We start from the raw sequence: 23719 nt of genomic DNA, 5'->3' as shown, positions 1-23719 counted from the left end.
CGGCTGTGTTGTGAAGACGACCGTGCTTGTTTTTGATTCATTACAACACGAGCATTCCGCCTGTTCTTCTTCCTCTTCTGCTTTTGATATTGCTGTCCTCTTATCATCAATACTCTAGAAAGTTCGAGCTCCCTTTGCAATACATCAGCTGACCTTGACTTGTACTTGTTGTACAGCAGAACGTAGAAGAATTGATATGCTGCTGCAAACAATTGTCAAGTTTCATTTTCGGTCTGACTTCTGTATTGGTCTGATCCTTTGTTTCATGAGACAGCTTCATTTCCTTATCTTATCTTCAACAACTTCTTCTATGTCCTTTTCAGTATTCGTAAGACCGCTTCCTCTCATCAGCCACCATCATAAGCTTAATCATCTTCACACAGCTTTCTTTAGCTCATCCTCTTCCTTCACGTCGACCCCTGCAGCACGTTCATTTCCACTACTGTCAGTATTTCGAACACCTGCTCAATTCTTCAATTTCGCTGTCATCAGCCATCATCATAAGCTTCATCATCTTCACACAGCTTTCTTTAGCTCATCCTCTTTCTTCACGTCGACCCCTGCAGCACGCTCATTTCCACTGCTGCCAGTATTTTCGAACACCTGCTCTATTCTTCAACTTCTTCCTCTTCTCCATACGGTTGACTTTCAATTCATCAACTTCGGGTTCGGCGGCTTGTGCCAGTCTACCAGCTTCACAATTTGAGAATTATCAAATCCCCACGTTTTGGGCGCCATTTGTAGCGAGGGAATTAAGAAAAGGAGAAAGAAGGAATAAAAAGAGCTGCATCTTCTTTGCGGTTCATCAACCACCGCAGTCCGCTGTTGTTCGGCTGGTTTAGCAGAAGAGAGAGAACAATTTGCTGCTGTACTGAACTCGATAGTAGAGCTGGTAGAACAGGGGAGCTTGAGAAGAGTCTTGGAAAAGATCTTGAGTTAGCTATAGAGAGGGATCCAGATAGTGATGAAGATGAGATCCTGAGATAGAGATGTAGATATCCTATTTGTAGCAAGGGAATGAAGGGAAGGAAAAGTACAGAAATAAAAAAGCTGCATCTTGAGGTTCATCAAACAGCGCGGTCCACTGCTGTTCGGCGGTGTAGCAGAAAAGAGATTCGCTGCTGGAAGGAACTCGATAGTAGAGCTGGTAGAACAGGGGAGCTTGAGAGTCGTTGAAGAGATCCCGAGATAGATCTAGTGAGAGATCCAGATAGTGATGAGATCCTGAGATAGATGAGATCCACCGGATAGAGATGTAAGTATCCACCTTGCGTACAAATACATCTGATGGAAGATGCTTTTTAAATTGGAGGCTTGATGATTCTGTTCATTGTATAGACCATGATGCACGAGATGCTTCTTCACTGCTCGGATTAGGGATAGAGGGATCCGATCAGCTGGGTTTGCAGCACAGTTGGGCAGGTGAAGGACAGGGCATTCGAAGTCCCGATGACCACTGCCAAACATATGGGTGGTAATTACATTGATTAATTGAATGTGATCATTCGTCCAGTCACCCATTCCTATATCACTGGCCTCCCCATTACAAAAATTGCCCGCTTAGTTCGTATTAGCGTTGCTAGTTTAGTTGCCCTCGAGAATCATTTGTTCGACTGCCATAACCGAATTCTACCAAATTCCTATCGGCCTTACTCTAAGATTCATGCGTCATCATTCTCACATCCTTGCTCGCATTACGTTCACATTTCATGTATTCACCCAAATTTAATTGGTAGCCCCCGAAATTCCCTCCGATAGTGTTAGGCGTCTTACAAACCATGGTCTCCCCGGCGAGATAAATGTCTCTTTCCGAAATCCATATGCATGCTCCGCTAACCGGCGACAAAGATACTTATCGCAGGGCCGTCCAGAATAATTATACACAAATATCCACCCTACTAATTTATGGGATTCACTACACGTCCGATAGACTTATGGTACACACATACACGATTTATATCCGACTTATCTCTCTACCGGGAGAGATTACCTATGCCCTCTTCCGGTCCGCGTGTAACATTCCCGTTCACGACCCAGGGACCACCGTTCATATCCTGGAACTCTCCTCAGGAACTCTCCTTAAACCATGGGATTTACTCTTCAAGGCCTTACGTGTCCTGGAGGACATTCTTCCCTCCCCTGAGGCTGTCCAGTACCGATTAAGGTACCTTTACAAAATAAGTATGAGGACTTATTCGGGACACTACGGCGCGCCTTATCCGCACTTTTGGGTGACTCACCCCTGACCCTCGGCTTCTTGCCTTTGGCATAACTTACTCTCCACTGCACACTGTGCCAATCTTCCCCTTCCCCCTGCCGTAGAAACCTCTCACTGCCTTCTCACCCAGTGTTACCTAAGCGGGAAAATTAACAGTGGCCGGTACCACTGGCGGAAAACGTGCATATGCCCTGCGTACGTGACGGCGTGTCCCTCTTATTATTCCGGTCTGGACGTGGGTTTAGAGAAGTGCATCTGTGTCTCATACGGTCATGCTGGTAAACGCTACGCCATAGGAGACGGGCAAACAAGCCGTCTGTGCCTCACAATGCCCTGTGCCAATATTGGTGGAGTAATTATTGGCGCTAACTCTCAAGAACGCGAATAACAGAAACGCATCTAATCGTAATCTCAAGTCCTAATTGCTGCTGCACGCGTGAACCTAATCATCAGTTCTCGTAAACAATCCTAGCAGACCTTGAACCGCTCTTGATTTCATCAGATAATCTAGAACCAATTAGTACGCACCGATCTGTCGTCTGGTTGTGATCCACCGTATCATAGTGAATTGCTGAATGCTCAAACGGAAATGACTCCTTGAAACTCGTTCGATAGCTTCTGATGGGCTACTAGTTACCTAAACAAATTATCTTTATAGAGTGCCAGAATATTGTCATAGGGTCCCTAGCCTTTCATAGGGAATCTATTTTAAATCATCCTATTAGCAGTAAACAATGCGCATCAAACGAAGTGCAGTCCTAAATATCAAATAGCATGTCATATTTAAAATTATGCATTAACTGTTTACGTTCTTACCCCGTTGCAACTTTCCACAACTAACCATGCTCCTATATACAATGACCTTCACCTACCGCCCGCGCCCCAATTACGGCTAACCCACTGCCCCTGTTGTGGCTGCTTTTTACGCCCTCTGGCGGCTCAACGCCCGCGTCGAGAGCGACGATACTGGCCGCCGGCTGGCGTCGCGTCGACAGTCAGTCAAGGCCACGCCGCGATGGGCGCGTCATCACTCGCGGTGCAATGCTCGTGCGTGTTGTCTCTTCTGGCCGGGTGGATTCACCGGATGTGTCAGTGAGTGTGAATCTGGTAAAATATCGCTGCAATATCTCCCTGTTCGACATCTCATCAGCCCCATTCAACGTAAGTTTTTTTTAAATTAAATTCCTGTCCCATTTAATCGTTCCCCAACAAAGGTGGTCCTTTCTAGTATTTATTCTACAAAAGCACAACGATCGGCACCTATATTAGTCGCATATTAGTTCTAACCACAAACAATTCTACATCTACCTGTTACTCGACATTTCGCAATTTCAATGACGCAAAGTGACCATCTAAAGTCGCTAAGTGTCAAACCGTCAACCTCAAACCACTGCTCGCAACTCTGCACCTAAGTAACAGAAGAAATTCCGCCGTAAGCTCAAGCATTCGTATCTGTCGGAAATCATAACTCATAGCCATATTCATAGATCGATCGCATGAATCAGTCGCCACCTTAAAACATTACATTCCCTTTCAACCGTATTTACCTGTTCTATAATTGATTTCGACTTCGCAATTAATTCCTACAGCAATATTACCAATGATTTCGCAATGCAACTTTTAGTGAGTACAGCACGAATCTAAACCCTTAATTTCACAAACGTTCCAACCTCAAAACGCACCTGGCCATCGCCCATAATAAATCGAACGAACCAGCTTGACCGAAGACAAAGACATTTCAACGCTGTCACACATCCAGTCATCAATCTCAACGTTCGTGACCATGAGCTGCTTATTCAAATTTTAGCCTCTCGCTCTGGGCCTAATCGTGAACTCCAACTGACAATAACGGTTTGCTGGCGACTCTGACATGACTTCGAAATTCAGATCCTAATATGCTACTAGGGTGTCTGGACCAATAAGCTCAAAGTAATTTAAGTTTTCCAATTCCAATTGAGAGTGCATTTTATGGCAACCGAAAATGTTTGGCAGTCGTCACGGCACGGCAACCGGGCAGAGGGGGGGGGGGGGGTCAAGGATTGGGATTGAGCAGACTTTTCAACAACACTCACATTCTGGAGTTTCTCTGCGCTTCCGCTTCTCAGTGTGGTCACAAGCGTCGGCTACTGTCCTCGGTTCTGATCACTCGAACTGAAGAGGCTTCTCGCGGGTGACCCCGGACTGACGGCGGCCTCCAGATGGCGTCTCCGGCTCCGGCTGCAGACTGTGACTCTCGGCTGCTCGACTGTGATTCTCCCTCTGGTTGGGTGGCGCACCCTTTTATAGTTGGGGGGGGGGGGAGGGGTGACTGCCACGCCCTTGCGACGTCATCTTCCTCTGCCTTCTTCTGGTGGGTGGGGCCGTAAGATGGCGCCCTCTGTCCTGTTTAGTCACCTTGCTCCTCTGTGCCTGCAATTTTTGGCCGTCGAATCGTCTTCGTGTTGAGTGCTTTATCATTTTAGTAATCGCTGACATAAAACAATCCACGAAAGGTTTGTGATTTTCGAGTTTTAATTTTGATTCTTCAATTTCATTTTATTCAAACTTTTGTTTCCTTCCGTTTCGTCTGCCGCCAACGCCCCTGTGACGTCACTCTTGCTCCGCCCACCGTACCGGGGCGTGGCCGTAAGTCAGCGCCTTCTTCCTCTGCGGAGATCTCTGGAACTACCTCATGAGGCCATTGTGAGGTCGGTCACCCGGCTATTTTGCCAGGTTCACTCACCCTGGGTTGCTGTGCCCGACAAAGGAGGCTGTGTGCTCCAGCCGGCATCCATCCTTGACACTGCTCCATGATCTGTTGACATATCTTACTGATCCAGCGTTATTTGAGGAGGCTCGGATCGCTCATCCTGCGGTAGCTGTCTCCATAGGCGAGCGTCGTAATGAGAGTTTAACGGCTGCCCATTGCGAAGACCTCTGGAACTACAGCGTTTTTGCTTGCCGTAGGATCTTTCTGGTTTTGCCATTCCCTCCGTGGGACTCAGCGCGGCGCAGCTGTTGTGGTACCTGACAGAGTACGTGACAAGTGACAGAGTACCTTAACGTGCTCGCTCGCCGCCGCCGCCGGCCGCAGTTCTGACGTAGCTTGTTGACTCAGCTGTGCCTCGGCGGTTCGTACTGATGTGACCGGCATCGTCTTCTCGCAGATGTGTCTACTGCGGGCTATTCTCACGGACAGTGCTCGTTGAGGGAGTTGGGGAAAAGTGCTGAATGGGGATGGCGGGCCTGGTGACGGGGGGGGGGTAGTGAATAATGAGAGGGGAGGAGAGCGCAGCAGCAGCGCTCCGCTCAGCTGTGCGTCACCCGGTAGCAGCGACGGGTGTGTGAATGGAGGGCTAGGCCTGTGACCGGACTGCGAGGGGGGGGGAACTGCCGTACCGAGCCGTGCCGAAAAGATACTACGTTAAATGTTCAAGATGTAGCGTGCTACATCTTCAGTCCAAACAACCCTAGTTGCGTCCTCGCAACTCATACAAAAAAGTCACACCCCTTACTCATCTAAATTTACACAATCATGTGAACTTCCGCAACGCCCACAGCATGACATCGTATACCTAGTACAGTACACACACGCACCTGTTGTTCCTCGTCCCCACCTCAGTTTGTCGTTCACCAGATCCGGGTCACGGGCACCAACCACTTTGGTTAGCCCGATGTCGTCGGTTGTCGTCCGGTAAGCGGCTTCTTAGGAGGGTGAAGACCTCTGCGGCAGCCCAGGTGGGCGGCCTCCACAGCAGTTCGGGTGGCAGCCTCCATGGCAGCCTCATGGCGGCCCGGGTGGCGGCCTCCATGGCAGCCCGGGTGGGCAGCTTGCACGGCGGCCCGCGTGGGCAGCCTACGTGGCAGCCCAGGTGGACGACACCTCCGTGGCAGTCCGGGTAGGCGACCTCCATGGCCGGCCCTGCCGCGACCTCCGTGGCCGCCCGGGTGGCAGGCTCCGTGGCAGCTCAGGTGAGCGACCTCCATGGCAGCTCAGGTGGGTGACCCCCGAGGCAGCACGCGAGGGCAATGCATCCCCGTGGCAGCCCGGTTGGGTGACCATCGTGGCAGACCCGTGACAGCCTCCGTTGTAGCTCAGGTAGGCGACTTCCGTGGCAGCCCAGGTAGGTGACCCTCGTGGCAGACCCGGTGACAGCCTCCGTGGTAGCTCAGGTAGGCGACTTCCGCGGCAGCTCAGGTGAGTGACCCCCGAGGCAGCACGCGATGGCAATGCATCCCCCGTGGCAGCTCAGGTAGGCGACTTCCGCGGCAGCTCAGTTGAGTGACCCCCCGAGGCAGCACGCGGGACCAATGCTTCCTCCGTGGCAGCTCAGGTAGGCGACTTCCACGGCCGATCAGGTGAGTGACCCCCCGAGGCAGCACGCGGGACCAATGCTTCCTCCGTGGCAGCTCAGGTAGGCGACTTCCGCGGCCGCTCAGGTGAGTGACCTCCGAGGCAGCCCGCGAGGGCAATGCATCCTTCGTGGCAGCACAGGTGACCTCCGTGGCAGCTCAGGTAGCGACCTTTCGGCGGACCAGGTGACAGCCGTCGCAGCAGCCCAGGTGGGTGATCTCTGCAGCAGCCCATCTGAATGGATCGTTTGGCAGTTGGTCTTGCAGCATCCTGGCACCCTCTCCTCGTTCACCAACATGATAATCGCCTTGGCTGTGTTGTGAAGACGACCGTGTTTGATTTTGATTCAGTACAACACGAGCATTCCGCCTGTTCTTCCTCTTCTGCTTTTGATATTGCTGTCCTTTTATCCTCAATACTCTAGAAAGTTCGAGCTCTCCTTTGCAATACAGCAGCTGACCGTGACTTGGACTTGTTGTACAGCAGAACGTAGAAGAATTGATATGCTGATGCAAACAATTGTCAAGTTTCATTTTCGGCCTGTCTTCTGTATTAGTCTGATCCTTTGTTCATGAGACAGCTTCATTTCCTTATCTTATCTTCAACAGCTTCTTCTATGTCCTTTTCAGTATTCGTAAGACCGCTTCCTCTCATCAGTTCCTTCACGTCGACCCCTGCAGCACGTTCATTTCCACTGCTGTCAGTATTTCGAACACCTGCTCAATTCTTCAACTTTCCTGTCATCAGCCACCATCATAAGCTTCATCATCTTCACACAGCTTTCTTTAGCTCATCCTCTTTCTTCATATCGACCCCTGCAGCACGCTCATTTCCACTGCTGCCAGTATTTCGAACACCTGCTCTATTCTTCGACTTCTTCCTCTTCTCCATACGGTTGACTTTCAATTCATCAACTTCGGGTTCGGCGGCTTGTGCCAGTCTACCAGCTTCACAATTTGAGAATTATCAAATCCCCACGTTTTGGGCGCCATTTGTAGCAAGGGAATGAAGGGAAGGAAAAGTACAGAAATAAAAAAGCTGCATCTTGAGGTTCATCAAACAGCGCGGTCCACTGCTGTTCGGCGGTGTAGCAGAAAAGAGATTCGCTGCTGGAAGGAACTCGATAGTAGAGCTGGTAGAACAGGGGAGCTTGAGAGTCGTTGAAGAGATCCCGAGATAGATCTAGTGAGAGATCCAGATAGTGATGAGATCCTGAGATAGATGAGATCCACCGGATAGAGATGTAAGTATCCACCTTGCGTACAAATACATCTGATGGAAGATGCTTTTTAAATTGGAGGCTTGATGATTCTGTTCATTGTATAGACCATGATGCACGAGATGCTTCTTCACTGCTCGGATTAGGGATAGAGGGATCCGATCAGCTGGGTTTGCAGCACAGTTGGGCAGGTGAAGGACAGGGCATTCGAAGTCCCGATGACCACTGCCAAACATATGGGTGGTAATTACATTGATTAATTGAATGTGATCATTCGTCCAGTCACCCATTCCTATATCACTGGCCTCCCCATTACAAAAATTGCCCGCTTAGTTCGTATTAGCGTTGCTAGTTTAGTTGCCCTCGAGAATCATTTGTTCGACTGCCATAACCGAATTCTACCAAATTCCTATCGGCCTTACTCTAAGATTCATGCGTCATCATTCTCACATCCTTGCTCGCATTACGTTCACATTTCATGTATTCACCCAAATTTAATTGGTAGCCCCCGAAATTCCCTCCGATAGTGTTAGGCGTCTTACAAACCATGGTCTCCCCGGCGAGATAAATGTCTCTTTCCGAAATCCATATGCATGCTCCGCTAACCGGCGACAAAGATACTTATCGCAGGGCCGTCCAGAATAATTATACACAAATATCCACCCTACTAATTTATGGGATTCACTACACGTCCGATAGACTTATGGTACACACATACACGATTTATATCCGACTTATCTCTCTACCGGGAGAGATTACCTATGCCCTCTTCCGGTCCGCGTGTAACATTCCCGTTCACGACCCAGGGACCACCGTTCATATCCTGGAACTCTCCTCAGGAACTCTCCTTAAACCATGGGATTTACTCTTCAAGGCCTTACGTGTCCTGGAGGACATTCTTCCCTCCCCTGAGGCTGTCCAGTACCGATTAAGGTACCTTTACAAAATAAGTATGAGGACTTATTCGGGACACTACGGCGCGCCTTATCCGCACTTTTGGGTGACTCACCCCTGACCCTCGGCTTCTTGCCTTTGGCATAACTTACTCTCCACTGCACACTGTGCCAATCTTCCCCTTCCCCCTGCCGTAGAAACCTCTCACTGCCTTCTCACCCAGTGTTACCTAAGCGGGAAAATTAACAGTGGCCGGTACCACTGGCGGAAAACGTGCATATGCCCTGCGTACGTGACGGCGTGTCCCTCTTATTATTCCGGTCTGGACGTGGGTTTAGAGAAGTGCATCTGTGTCTCATACGGTCATGCTGGTAAACGCTACGCCATAGGAGACGGGCAAACAAGCCGTCTGTGCCTCACAATGCCCTGTGCCAATATTGGTGGAGTAATTATTGGCGCTAACTCTCAAGAACGCGAATAACAGAAACGCATCTAATCGTAATCTCAAGTCCTAATTGCTGCTGCACGCGTGAACCTAATCATCAGTTCTCGTAAACAATCCTAGCAGACCTTGAACCGCTCTTGATTTCATCAGATAATCTAGAACCAATTAGTACGCACCGATCTGTCGTCTGGTTGTGATCCACCGTATCATAGTGAATTGCTGAATGCTCAAACGGAAATGACTCCTTGAAACTCGTTCGATAGCTTCTGATGGGCTACTAGTTACCTAAACAAATTATCTTTATAGAGTGCCAGAATATTGTCATAGGGTCCCTAGCCTTTCATAGGGAATCTATTTTAAATCATCCTATTAGCAGTAAACAATGCGCATCAAACGAAGTGCAGTCCTAAATATCAAATAGCATGTCATATTTAAAATTATGCATTAACTGTTTACGTTCTTACCCCGTTGCAACTTTCCACAACTAACCATGCTCCTATATACAATGACCTTCACCTACCGCCCGCGCCCCAATTACGGCTAACCCACTGCCCCTGTTGTGGCTGCTTTTTACGCCCTCTGGCGGCTCAACGCCCGCGTCGAGAGCGACGATACTGGCCGCCGGCTGGCGTCGCGTCGACAGTCAGTCAAGGCCACGCCGCGATGGGCGCGTCATCACTCGCGGTGCAATGCTCGTGCGTGTTGTCTCTTCTGGCCGGGTGGATTCACCGGATGTGTCAGTGAGTGTGAATCTGGTAAAATATCGCTGCAATATCTCCCTGTTCGACATCTCATCAGCTCCATTCAACGTAAGTTTTTTTTTAAATTAAATTCCTGTCCCATTTAATCGTTCCCCAACAAAGGTGGTCCTTTCTAGTATTTATTCTACAAAAGCACAACGATCGGCACCTATATTAGTCGCATATTAGTTCTAACCACAAACAATTCTACATCTACCTGTTACTCGACATTTCGCAATTTCAATGACGCAAAGTGACCATCTAAAGTCGCTAAGTGTCAAACCGTCAACCTCAAACCACTGCTCGCAACTCTGCACCTAAGTAACAGAAGAAATTCCGCCGTAAGCTCAAGCATTCGTATCTGTCGAAAATCATAACTCATAGCCATATTCATAGATCGATCGCATGAATCAGTCGCCACCTTAAAACATTACATTCCCTTTCAACCGTATTTACCTATTCAATAATTGATTTCGACTTCGCAATTAATTCCTACAGCAATATTACAAATGATTTCGCAATGCAAATTAGTGAGTACAGCACGAATCTACACCCTTAATTTCACAAGCGAATTCCAACCTCAAATCTTAATCGCACCTGACTACCGCCGATAATAAATCGAACGAACCAGCTTGGCCAAACACAAAGACATATTCGTTATTCAATGCTGACACGCATCATGTCATCAATCTCAACGTTCGTGACAATGAGCTGCTTATTCAAATTTTAGCATCTCGCTCCCGGCCGCGTATTCGCCAATTCCGACGGACAATAACGGTTTGTGGCGATTCTGACATGACCTCACAATTAGATCCTAATATGCTACTAGGGTGTCTGGACCAATAAGTTCAAAGTAATTTAAGTTTTCCAATTCCAATTGAGAGTGCATTTTATGGCAACCGAAAATGTTTGGCAGTCGTCACGGCACGGCAACCGGGCAGAGGGGGGGGGGGCAAGGATTGGGATTGAGCAGACTTTTCAACAACACTCACATTCTGGAGTTTCTCTGCGCTTCCGCTTCTCAGTGTGGTCACAAGCGTCGGCTGCTGTCCTCGGTTCTGATCACTCGAACTGAAGAGGCTTCTCGCGGGTGACCCCGGACTGACGGCGGCTCCCAGATGGCGTCTCCGGCTCCAGCTGTGGACTGTGACTCTCGGCTGCTCGACTGTGATTCCCCCTCTGGTTGGGTGGCGCACCCTTTTATAGTTGGGGGGAGGGGTGACTGCCACGCCCTTGCGACGTCATCTTCCTCTGCCTTCTTCTGGTGGGTGGGGCCGTAAGATGGCGCCCTCTGTCCTGTTTAGTCACCTTGCTCCTCTGTGCCTGCAATTTTTGGCCGTCGAATCGTCTTCGTGTTGAGTGCTTTATCATTTTAGTAATCGCTGGCATAAAACAATCCCCGAAAGGTTTGTGATTTTCGAGTTTTAATTTTGATTCTTCAATTTCATTTTATTCAAACTTTTGTTTCCTTCCGTTTCGTCTGCCGCCAACGCCCCTGTGACGTCACTCTTGCTCCGCCCACCGTACCGGGGCGTGGCCGTAAGTCAGCGCCTTCTTCCTCTGCGGAGATCTCTGGAACTACCTCATGAGGCCATTGTGAGGTCGGTCACCCGGTTGTTTTGCCAGGTTCACTCACCCTGGGTTGCTGTGCCCGACAAAGGAGGCTGTGTGCTCCAGCCGGCATCCATCCTTGACACTGCTCCATGATCTGTTGACATATCTTACTGATCCAGCGTTATTTGAGGAGGCTCGGATCGCTCATCCTGCGGTAGCTGTCTCCATAGGCGAGCGTTGTAATGAGAGTTTAACGGCTGCCCATTGCGAAGACCTCTGGAACTACAGCGTTTTTGCTTGCCGTAGGATCTTTCTGGTTGTGCCATTCCCACCGTGGGACTCAGCGCGGCGCAGCTGTTGTGGTACCTGACAGAGTACGTGACAAGTGACAGAGTACCTTAACGTGCTCGCTCGCCGCCGCCGCCGGCCGCAGTCCTGACGTAGCTTGTTGACTCAGCTGTGCCTCAGCGGTTCGTACTGATGTGACCGGCATCGTCTTCTCGCAGACGTGTCTACTGCGGGCTATTCTCACGGACAGTGCTCGTTGAGGGAGTTGGGGAAAAGTGCTGAATGGGGATGGCGGGCCTGGTGACTGGGGGGGGGGGGGTTAGTGAATAATGAGAGGGGAGGAGAGCGCAGCAGCAGCGCTCCGCTCAGCTGTGCGTCACCCGGTAGCAGCGACGGGTGTGTGAATGGAGGGCTAGGCCTGTGACCGGACTGCGAGGGGGGGGGGACTGCCGGACCGAGCCGTGCCGAAAAGATACTACGTTAAATGTTCAAGATGTAGCGTGCTACACCTGCCCATGAAAATATCAACACACATATTCGGTTGCAATTCGTACCTCACTATTATTATACACATCAATCCAAAGTTATCAGTTCTCTAGGTCCATGGTTCTTTAACAGTATAGCTGGCTAGTTATTACTGGTAGTATTTCCCTTTCTTCGGAGTGAAAGTGTTCTGGTGACTCTTAGTCGGCGCGGCACTGCTGCCAGTCGGGCCAGTACTTGGCCTTCATCCTCTCGTGGTACCCCACCAGCACGGCGTGATTCTCTCGCACGTAGCGCTCCGCCTCCGGGGCACAGCCGAGCAGCACCTGGGTCAGCTCAGCGAACACGGCCGCGTCGTACGTGCTGGGCGCGTCGGCCAGCAGGAACGGCTTGTCGCCCATCACGTCCTCCAGCGCGCGCAGCTCCCGGTAGAGGAAGAAGAGCGCCTCCTCTTCACTGTACTCACTCATGCCACGCACATACAGCTTCTTCTTGATGAGTGAGACGAAAAGCTTCTTAAAAACGCACTCAGATCTGTACACCTTGAGAAAACAGTCTATGGAGTTCCCCATTTGTTCTAAGATTCGTCGTTTCCTTCCAACTGCCAGAGTCGTGTGTTCATCCAGCATGACCTGGACAGCACGTCCTAGTCCATGCTGAGCCGGCGTCAGCTGCTCGGGGATGGGGTCGTTGAAGTGCTTCGTCAGGTACTCCATGATGAGCTCCGAGTCGGACAGCTCCTCCCCGTTGATGGTGATCCAGGGACACTTTCCGCGCACGCCCTGCGGCTCCTCCGTGTCGACCACGTACTGGATCTTGGCCATGCGCAGGAACGTCTCCAGCTTGAGCGCGAACGGCGACAGGTTGGGCATGTTGGTGCCACGCTCAAACTGGTGCAGCACCACCACGTCCTTGCCGGCCTGGCTCCAGCGCTGGCGGCGCTGGTGACGCCGGCGTCTGGCCCACAGTTTGAGTCCGACGCCGAGCAGGGCGGCGGCCAGCAGCGTCTTGGCCAGCCGTCGGCCGGCGGTGGTGTTGGCCCAGCGGCTCAGCTCGGTCCAGACGGCGCCGCCGCCGGCCCGCTCAACACACGCCATGGTCCGGTGTGGCCTCTGGTCGGGTGACGGACTGATGGGAGCGGAGCCGACCGTTCGGGAGCGCGCCGCACCGCGCTCGCACACCGTCCGAGACACACTCGCCGCCTACCGCCGCCGGCAAATGCATATCGCTCGTTTTGCAGCGTCATGTTGGGCACGGCAGTAGGGTGCGAGCGTTTCGTGACACATATTGCATCATGAACCGGCTACGGCCAAGGTCACCAGGCTGCCTGCTGCATCTGGTTTAAGCGCTGGTGCATCGCAGCAGGAACAGGCGACGACACGTGACACCGAGGGGCGGGGCTCGCTCACACTGATATTTTCCCGACAAATCACAGATAAACTCGCTGAACTCGTTCGTTTATGATGTATAAACTTATCATGACTCGTACGTAGCCTAAAATTAACCCTCGCCGGACTTATTGGTTTTCTACATACGAGTACGCGCCGGCCGAGGGGGGGGGGGCGGGTACGATCCCCCCCCTCGCCGTTTCGCCCCTGGTGGAGCTAGCGCGTCGCGGAAAAAACGAGCGTGTGCGCCGTTACAAGACGCAGAGATTGGTACCCGATTTTAAGGTCCTAGGTCAACCGGTGACCTCTGAGGTCAGGTCAAGTGCCCCAAGGTACGGTTCAGTTTTTGGTAAATAACTTCGCAAAAAACGGCCGCAGAGCCGCGATTTTGGCAGCATCGTGCTCGCCTCGCTCAGGCGCGTCGAATGATACACTTTTTGTCCGGGTCAGGTCAACTTGGGGTGTTGACCTCAGGTCAAGGTCAGGTCAGCACCCCCAGGTCACGAAGTTGGTCGAAAGAGGTCATGTCGCATATCATTCGATTCGGTAGGTCGTCCTGAGTCCATTGGTGGCTTTCCCGACTCGTTAGCTCAATTTGATCAAGAGTTATTGACGAAAAACTAATATGACCTTGATGACGTCATAAATGACGTCACGCAAGGTCAACATTGCAAAAGTGACGCATCTAACCCTGCAAGGAGTGCATCAAATCACGATTCTGTGTGCTTGAGATAGTTGGAGATCGTTCCTGGCGATCGTTCCTTCCAATAGCAGTTTTCATTTTTCCCCATTGACTTATAATGGTGAGGTCACGAAAATGACCTGACCTCATATGACCTTTAGGAAAAATCCGAGATATACAAGTTGTGGGACTCATAATGGATACTAGATCCTGCAAGTTTCATTTCCCTGTGACATCTCCTCTGGCAGTGAGCTGAGGGCGTTGCGAACTTGCGACATCTGAAGACCGTGCAGAGGTTCACTTATGACGTCATAGGTCAGTGGCCTGACCTGACCCAAAAATGCGGTTGGTGCCAAAAGATCCGGCTTGAATCAAAGGTCAGGTATGCCAAGTTTCAGCTCTCTATCGCCAGCGTTTTATTTATCTTATTTATTTATTTATTTATACGTACAACGGCATCCACACAATTCGTGGCTTTTCAGCCGAGGTGAATATGAGATTAATGAACTAGACACTATGGCAAGGAGAAGGATAAGGATAAGGAGGATTGAAGGATGTGGGATACAGATCTGTGAATAGCGTGTTCGCAGCTATCGCGAATAAACCCTCGGGGGGGGGGGCGGCACCCCCCCCCCTCGGCCGGCGAGGGTTAAGGCTCTGGTCAAAAAGTAATATATAAAATAATAAAGAGATTGTTATCAAGGGTGAACAGTTGTACAGCCCACCGCTAAAGTAATGTAGGGTTTTACCAATATCAACGGTTGGCTTTGACTGGCGATTGTTTAATGCGGAGTGATCGAAAAGAAGATGTCAATAGCGTAAGTTGCAGCTGCAAGAGTGACGATACATATAAGCTACATTCAAAGTTTCATTGTAGTCTGGCTAATCGTTCCTAAGCTTCAGAAGCAGAACATACCCATGACTGAAACCCCACATTACTTCTGCTGTGGACTGTACTTTTATATTGCAACATTTAGCACAATAGGGCATAAATGAACCCTCAGGTCTGAAAGGGCCTGCTGGAACATCACAATACACGTTAAAGCAGTCTGCATAGAAGACAGGCATCAGCATGCATTTAGTTCGTGCCTGCCCATGAAAATATCAACACACATATTCGGTTGCAATTCGTACCTCACTATTATTATACACATCAATCCAAAGTTATCAGTTCTCTAGGTCCATGGTTCTTTAACAGTATAGCTGGCTAGTTATTACTGGTAGTATTTCCCTTTCTTCGGAGTGAAAGTGTTCTGGTGACTCTTAGTCGGCGCGGCACTGCTGCCAGTCGGGCCAGTACTTGGCCTTCATCCTCTCGTGGTACCCCACCAGCACGGCGTGATTCTCTCGCACGTAGCGCTCCGCCTCCGGGGCACAGCCGAGCAGCACCTGGGTCAGCTCAGCGAACACGGCCGCGTCGTACGTGCTGGGCGCGTCGGCCAGCAGGAACGGCTTGTCGCCCATCACGTCCTCCAGCGCGCGCAGCTCCCGGTAGAGGAAGAAGAGCGCCTCCTCTTCACTGTACTCACTCATGCCACGCACATACAGCTTCTTCTTGATGAGTGAGACGAAAAGCTTCTTAAAAACGCACTCTGATCTGTACACCTTGAGAAAACAGTCTATGGAGTTCCCCATTTGTTCTAAGATTCGTCGTTTCCTTCCAACTGCCAGAGTCGTGTGTTCATCCAGCATGACCTGGACAGCACGTCCTAGTCCATGCTGAGCCGGCGTCAGCTGCTCGGGGATGGGGTCGTTGAAGTGCTTCGTCAGGTACTCCATGATGAGCTCCGAGTCGGACAGCTCCTGCCCGTTGATGGTGATCCAGGGACACTTTCCGCGCACGCCCTGCGGCTCCTCCGTGTCGACCACGTACTGGATCTTGGCCATGCGCAGGAACGTCTCCAGCTTGAGCGCGAACGGCGACAGGTTGGGCATGTTGGTGCCACGCTCAAACTGGTGCAGCACCACCACGTCCTTGCCGGCCTGGCTCCAGCGCTGGCGGCGCTGGTGACGCCGGCGTCTGGCCCACAGTTTGAGTCCGACGCCGAGCAGGGCGGCGGCCAGCAGCGTCTTGGCCAGCCGTCGGCCGGCGGTGGTGTTGGCCCAGCCGCTCAGCTCGGTCCAGACGGCGCCGCCGCCGGCCCGCTCAACACACGCCATGGTCCGGTGTGGCCTCTGGTCGGGTGACGGACTGATGGGAGCGGAGCCGACCGTTTGGGAGCGCGCCGCACCGCGCTCGCACACCGTCCGAGACACACTCGCCGCCTACCGCCGCCGGCAAATGCATATCGCTCGTATTGCAGCGTCATGTTCGGCACGGCAGTAGGGCGCGAGCGTTTCGTGACACATATTGCATCATGAACCGGCTACGGCCAAGGTCACCAGGCTGCCCGCTGCATCTTGTTGAGCGTTGAAGCATCGCAGCAGGAACAGGTGACGACACGTGACACCGAGGGGCGGGGCTCGCTCACACTGATATTTTCCCGACAAATCACAGATAAATTCGCTGAACTCGTTCGTTTATGATGTATAGCCTTATCATGACTCGTACGTATCCTAAAATTGAGGCTCTGGTCTAAAAGTAATATATAAAATAATAAAAAGATAGTTATCAAGGGTGAACAGTTGTACTTTTATATTGCAACATTTAGCACAATAAGGCATAAATGCATCCTCAGGTCTGAAAGAGCCTGCTGGAACATCACAATACACGTTAAAACCGTCTGCATAGAAGACTGGCATCAGCATGTATTCAGTTCGTGCCTGCCCATGAAAATAGCCGTTTTCACGACGGCCATCCGGTACACATTTGGTGCACATCTGGCACAGATTAGGTGCAGATTTGGTCAAATCAGGTTCAGTGTGTCCCATAGCAGCTATCAGCTAGGGTTGCACTAATTGCTTATATGCCTGCTTTGTCATATTATCAGAGAGCATCATCGATTAAAACACTGAAATAAATTCATAAAATGAAGATATTTGCTGTAAAAGAAATTAGGTGCAGATTTGGTCAAATCAGGTGCATTCGCCGGATAGCCCGTCGTGAAAACGGCTAATATCAACACACGCATTCGGTTGTAATTCGTACCTTACCATTATACACATCGATCCAAAGTTATTATTTCTCTAGGTCCATGGTTCTTTAACAGTATAGCTGGCTAGTTATTACTGCAAGTATTTCCCTTTCTTCGAAGTGCAAGTGTTCTGGTGACTCTTAGTCGGCGCGGCACTGCTGCCAGTCGGGCCAGTACTTGGCCTTCATCCTCTCGTGATACCGCACCAGCACGGCGTGATTCTCTCGCACGTAGCGCTCCACCTCCGGGGCACAGCCGAGCAGCACCTGGGTCAGCTGGGCGAACACGGCCGCGTCGTACGTGCTGGGCGCGTCGGCCAGCAGGAACGGCTTGTCGCCCATCACGTCCTCCAGCGCGCGCAGCTCCCGGTAGAGGAAAAAGAAAGCCTCCTTCTCGCTGAAACGGCCGATGCCAATGACATGCAGAATCTTCTTCAGTGTAGAAATAAACAATGGTTTTATGACGCGGAAGTAGTTTTGATATGTTTTAGAATAGCAATCGATGATGTACGACATGTCGTCGATTACGTATCGCTTGTAGCCAACGGCCGTGATGGCATGCTCATCCAGCATGACCTGGACAGCACGTCCTACGCCATGCTGAGCCGGTGTCAGCTGCTCGGGGATGGGTCTGTTGAAGTGTTTCGTCAGGTAGTCCATGATGAGCTCCGAGTCAGACAGCTCCTCCCCGTTGATGGTGATCCAGGGACACTTTCCGCGCACGCCCTGCGGCTCCTCCGTGTCGACCACATACTGGATGTTGGCCATGCGCAGGAACGTCTCCAGCTTGAGCACGAACGGCCAGGGGCGGATCCAGGAAAACTCCAAGGGGAGGGTCATGAATCGAAGTGGTGCCCCTACCTATACCCAAAATTAAAAACTCAACGGATTTCGTCCACTTCATTTTGGTGGTGCCCCCATTTTCAGTTTTTTTTTTTATTTTTTATTTTTAGTCAGTATCTTACCTCTTAGCCACAACCACATTTACCAATTGTAAGCAAGTATATATGAATGTGCTATGTGTATATATGTTGTGGACGCTGAGTAATGAGTACTTACCAGGAACGTTATCAGGTAAGCAAATCGTTGTCAGTCCGACGAACTTGACCCTGGCGTCTAAAGGGTCTGTCCTTGACACATCAGGCTTGTCAGGGGCACCAAAGTCCTTCCAGGGACACCACAAACCTGTCAGGGGCACCTACAGCCTTGTAGGGGCGCCACAGGCCCGCCAGGGGCACCACAGGCCTGCCAGGAAGCAGGGGCACCACAGGTCTAGCAAGTATACACGACAGGCCTGCCAGGGGCACCACAGACCTGCCAGGGGCACCAGAGGCCTGCCAGGAGCACCACCGACCTCGCAGGGGTAACTTGGGCCTGTCAGGGCCCAGGGGCACCACGGGCCTGTCGAGAGGCACTTCAGGCTTTTCAGGGGCACCATAGTCCTCTCAGGGCGCAGGGGTAGCAGGGGCACCAGAGGCCTGCCAGGGGCACTACAGGCCTAGCAAGGGCACCACTGGTCTATCAGGGGCACCACGAGCCTGTCATAGCCAGGCATCTCAGGCTTGTCAAGGCCCAGGGGCACCACAGGTCTGTGAGGGGCACCAGCGACCTAGCAGGGGCACCAGTCAACACAGGTCTGCCAGGGGCGCCACAGACCTGCCAGGGGCACCACAGACCTGCCAGGGGCACCAGAGGCCTGCCAGGGGCACCACCGGCCTCGCAGGGGCACCTTGGGCCTGTCAGGGGCACGACGGGCCTGCCGAGGGGCACTTCAGACTTTTCAGGGGCACCAGTCCTCTCCGGGCGCAGGGGCACCAGAGGCCTGCCAGGGGCACCAGCGGCCTAGCAAGGGCACCAGAGGCCTGCCAGGGGCACCACAGGCCTAACAAGGGCACCACGGGCCTGTCAGGGGCACCTCAAGCTTGTCAGGGCCCAGGGACACCACAGTCCTTCCAAGGGCACCGCAAGCCTGTCAGGGGCACCAGAGGCCTGCCAGGGGCACCACAGGCCTAGCAAGGGCACCTCTGGCCTGTCAGGTGCACCTCAGGCTTGTCAGGGCCCAGGGGCACCACAGTCCTTCCAGGGGCATTACAAGCCTGTCAGGGGCACCAGAGGCCTAGCAAGGGCACCACAGGCCTGCCATGGACACCACAGGCCTGCCAGGGGCACCACCGGCCTTGCAGGGGCGCCTCAGGCCTGTCAGGGGCACCACGTGCCTGCCGGGGACACTTCAGGCTTGTCAGGGGCGTTACAGTCCTGTCAGGGCCCAGGGGCACCAGGCCCGTGGTGTCCCTGCTAGGCCTGTGGTGCCCCTGGCGGTCCTGTGGTGCCCCTGTCAGGACTGTCATACCCCTGATAGGCCGGTGGTGCCCCTGGAAGGTCTTTGGGCCCCCGGGCCTCAAGGGGGGGCCATGACCCATGTGACACCCCCCCCCCCTTGGATCCGCCCCTGCGAACGGCGACAGGTTGGGCATGTTGGTGCCGCGCTCGAACTGGTGCAGCACCACCACGTCCTTGCCGGCCTGGCTCCAGCGCTGGCGACGCTGGTGACGCCGGCGTCTGGCCCACAGTTTGAGTCCGACGCCGAGCAGGGCGGCGGTCAGCAGCGTCTTGGCCAGCCGTCGGCCGGCGGTGGTGCTGGCCCAGCGGCTCAGCTCGGTCCAGACGGCGCCGCCGCCGGCCCGCTCAACACACGCCATGGTCCGTTGGGGCCTCTGGTCGGGTGACGGGCTGATGGGAGCGGAACCGATCGTTTGGGAGAGCTCCGCACCGCACCCGCACACCGTCCGAGACACACTGTACCGCACCGTCCACATATTTACACAGTCATATCGGCCCTGGTGACGTCATAGCCGCAATGTTAGGGCGGATGCGCCAACTGCAATCATTGGGTCCAATCGCGCGAACTGTCGCCGTAGTCGAACACTAGACACAACCCGCCGGACCTGGGCAAGTGCCTCGCTCGTGCCAATACGATTCCATTGACTTGCACCGCTAAAGCGGCCTTTTGACGTGCTCGTATTCAAGAGCTCTATTCTTACCTACATACTCTGAGTCTGAACATGGTTTGTAAAGCTCAAATGCGTCACGCGCGAAGTCAAAAAGGCGAAAATGTAACATGGGCTACTATGTAAAAGCATGAAGCAGAATATAAAATATAATCATGATACCAGGTGTTTGAGATATTAGATCAAGCGTTTACAATGTACCCGTCCCTGACTACAAATGGTGAGGTCACGTAATCGATCTGATAATGGTATACCTAAGTCTTATCAAAATAAAAATCAAAATAAACAAGTTATAAGGACATAGGAAATTGTTGCTTCCCAAAGTTTCATATCACTGTGAAAAATCCCTGCCGCTGAATGTCGCGAACCTGCCACGTTTTGGGGCCGTTGAGAAATTTACCTGTCATAGGTCAGTGCAATGCTCTGACTTGAAAACACAGTTGACGCTGAAAGATCCCGCTCGAGGAAGAAAGCAGGCATGCCATATTTCACCCTTGTATTTGAAACACGTTACGAGCCATCGCAAAAAAAGCATCAAGGGGTAGCACCAAACACCCTCCCCCATTTCGGCCGAGGGGTATAAGAAGCTATTTCATTTCTGTCAGAAATCGTTAAGTTGGGGGCGATCAGCTCCCTCCACCGACCAATCTCCCCACTCTATTCCCATGCCCCTTCAGAAGCCCCCTCCCCGTCCCCCTCTACGGATCATTGGTTGGGATGACCTTCAGTGACGCCGAGTGGTCGTCCGCCGCCGCAGCTGCTTTATGGCAGAGCTGGCGGTCAGCGCATGCGCCGTAACATTCCGGCTATGACGTCACCAGGGCTGAGGTGACTGTGTAAATATGTGGACGGTGCGGTACAGTGTGTCTCGGACGGTGTGCGGGTGCGGTGCGGAGCTCTCCCAAACGATCGGTTCCGCTCCCATCAGCCCGTCACCCGGTCAGAGGCCTCAACGGACCATGGCGTGTGTTGAGCGGGCCGGCGGCGGCGCCGTCTGGACCGAGCTGAGCCGCTGGGCCAACACCACCGCCGGCCGACGGCTGGCCAAGACGCTGCTGGCCGCCGCCCTGTTCGGAGTCGGAGTCAAACTGTGGGCCAGACGCCGGCGTGACCAGCGCCGCCAGCGCTGGAGCCAGGCCGGCAAGGACGTGGTGGTGTTGCACCAGTTCGAGCGCGGCACCAACATGCCCAACCTGTCGCCGTTCGCGCTCAAGCTGGAGACGTTCCTGCGCATGGCCAAGATCCAGTACGTGGTCGACACGGAGGAGCCGCAGGGCGTGCGCGGAAAGTGTCCCTGGATCACCATCAACGGGGAGGAGCTGTTCGACTCGGAGCTCATCATGGACTACCTGACGAAGCACTTCAACAACCCCATCCCTGAGCAGCTGACACCGGCTCAGCATGGCGTAGGACGTGCTGTCCAGGTCATGCTGGATGAACATGCCATCACGGTCGTTGGCTACAAGCGATACGTCATCGACGACATGTCTTACATCACCGATTGCTTTTCTAAAACATATCGGAATTACATCCGTGTCCTGAGGCCATTGATCATTTCTACAGTGAAGAAGATCCTGCATGTCATGGGCATCGGACGTTTCAGCGAGAAGGAGGCGTTCTTTTTCCTCTACCGGGAGCTGCGCGCGCTGGAGGACGTGATGGGCGACAAGCCGTTCCTGCTGGCCGACGCGCCCAGCACGTACGACGCGGCCGTGTTCGCCGAGCTGACCCAGGTGCTGCTCGGCTGTGCCCCGGAGGTGGAGCGCTACGTGCGAGAGAATCACGGCGTGCTGGTGGGGTATCACGAGAGGATGAAGGCCAAGTACTGGCCCGACTGGCAGCAGTGCCGCGCCGAGTAGGAACAGTGGTGTTTTAAGTTGGCACTGGTCACTGAAGCTATCGCTCTAGCCTGCTAACCAGTGATGTTCCGAACAGCTAAGTCACACGAGATGTTCAATGCATATGTCGACTGACAACAAGCTTTGTTGTAGAACGCTGTTATTCAAGAAAACATCATGCAAATGATAACATTATTTGCCCGGGCGGGGTGGCATCATTGATGGTGATAAAAATCCCATTAGTATACAATCGGGGCATAGCATACGAGTGCGAGTGTAAACCTTAGTTTAGTGACTGCATCAGCCATCAATCGAAGCAATGAGCTTCTATGGTTTATTCTGAACGACCCCGGCGAAAGTTTGAAGTTCATCCAAGAAACTGGCACAAGAGCCGGCTGCATCTTTATGATCGCGAGTCTTGGCGAGGCCATTGGCAAAGTCCGCCCTTTATCGCACATTTACTCCATTTCGCTTAGAGCTACACGCACTTTGAACCATCGTTCAACAAAATGCACCGTGAAACAAAACGGTTACAGCTTGGCTCTGCTGATCGCAGGGAGGCAAAATTGAAGATATGATAGCATCAGGAAAATGCAAAGCATGATAGTATATTTACAGATCAGGCTTTTAGAATATGAATAGGGGTTGCTGTCTAATTAACATAAGTCCGAATAACAGTTTGTCACTTAGAAAGAAAACAGTGAGGAGGCATAATTTTTCCTGTACCGGGAGCTGCGCGCGCTGCAGGGTGTGGTCAGCGACAAGCCGTTCCTGCTGGCCGACGGGCAAATTTTTCACTGTAGATATTATAAAAAAAGCTATCGCTTCTTCTCCTCCAAGGTCCAGATTTCTACAACACAAAGTTGGGTGTGAACATGTGATTTATGTGATTGTAAGTTAGAAATAGAATGCATAGTTTTGCGCATTGCGGCACTCACAGAAATCCTTAAAAACATGGTTTCAAATTTGTGAATTGTGGAAGCCACTCGGATCATAGACCCATGTTCTTGGTTTGTCGTTCGATCCTGTGAGATCATAGATCCAGGATATACTTTTCACGCGGAATCCGGTGGGATCATAGATCATAACTTGCAGTTTGCTTCGAGATTCACTGAGATCATAGATCCAATTATTCAGATCCATGTGCATTGCACATGTCTGATTTGAAGTCAAGACAGGTGGTTCAGTGAGGCTCATATGAACGGTTCCAGGACTGATGACCCTGTCAACCGGTCTAGTGCAACTGTTACAGCTACACTGCCGCCTGCAGACTCCCCCGGTAAAAGTGACGGTGATGATCACCGTTTTGCTCTCACGCTACCACCAGACTCACTGTGAGCACTAAATTCAACCCAACAACGAATTCATCAGATCAAAATGTTGTTAATGAGCGTACTGACGAAGCCAGTGGCTGCGCTAAAAAGAGCTTGTCCTAAGCTGCGCAACCCTGGCCTAAGCTGCGACCCGATCGGTATAGTTTGAGTAATTGTCGGCAGAAGCTAAAAGCCAATAAGCTGGCTAACACACCTAACACGGTCCGTTCTACCCATAGGCTT

The 23719-nt window shown here is 52.1% G+C and overlaps 3 protein-coding genes across 3 annotated transcripts in view; 1 reads left to right on the top strand and 2 right to left on the bottom strand.

Annotated features, from left to right (window-relative positions):
- The window catches only part of LOC122364469 (ankyrin repeat and IBR domain-containing protein 1-like), a 55670-nt gene that overhangs the window by 26787 nt on the left and 5164 nt on the right, over positions 1-23719 (bottom strand). The window lies entirely within an intron of this gene.
- On the bottom strand, positions 15378-20100 carry LOC122364463 (failed axon connections homolog). Its single transcript, XM_043334840.1, has 2 exons — positions 19792-20100; positions 15378-16179 (listed from the first exon to the last, which is right to left on the bottom strand). Exons 1-2 carry the CDS (start codon positions 20014-20016, stop codon positions 15508-15510), a joined length of 897 nt encoding a protein of 298 aa, XP_043190775.1. The 5' UTR covers positions 20017-20100; the 3' UTR covers positions 15378-15507.
- On the top strand, positions 21180-22318 carry LOC122364462 (failed axon connections homolog). Its single transcript, XM_043334839.1, has one exon. It carries the CDS (start codon positions 21285-21287, stop codon positions 22182-22184), a length of 900 nt encoding a protein of 299 aa, XP_043190774.1. The 5' UTR covers positions 21180-21284; the 3' UTR covers positions 22185-22318.

Source organism: Amphibalanus amphitrite, unplaced genomic scaffold (assembly GCF_019059575.1).
Source record: "Amphibalanus amphitrite isolate SeventyFive unplaced genomic scaffold, NRLGWU_Aamphi_draft 000678F_arrow, whole genome shotgun sequence".
NCBI lineage: Eukaryota > Metazoa > Arthropoda > Thecostraca > Balanomorpha > Balanidae > Amphibalanus > Amphibalanus amphitrite.
This window is presented reverse-complemented; position numbering and strand designations above follow the sequence as displayed.

What these genes read in the sequence shown, in the direction of transcription:
- LOC122364463 (XM_043334840.1), bottom strand. Translation starts at nt 20,016, where the DNA reads ATGGCGTGTGTTGAGCGGGCCGGCGGCGGCGCCGTCTGGACCGAGCTG. An exon ending in AGTTCGAGCGCGGCACCAAC is followed by an intron (nt 16,180 to 19,791) that starts ATGCCCAACCTG and finishes CGTGGCACCAAC; the next exon opens with ATGCCCAACCTGTCGCCGTT.
- LOC122364462 (XM_043334839.1), top strand. Translation starts at nt 21,285, where the DNA reads ATGGCGTGTGTTGAGCGGGCCGGCGGCGGCGCCGTCTGGACCGAGCTG.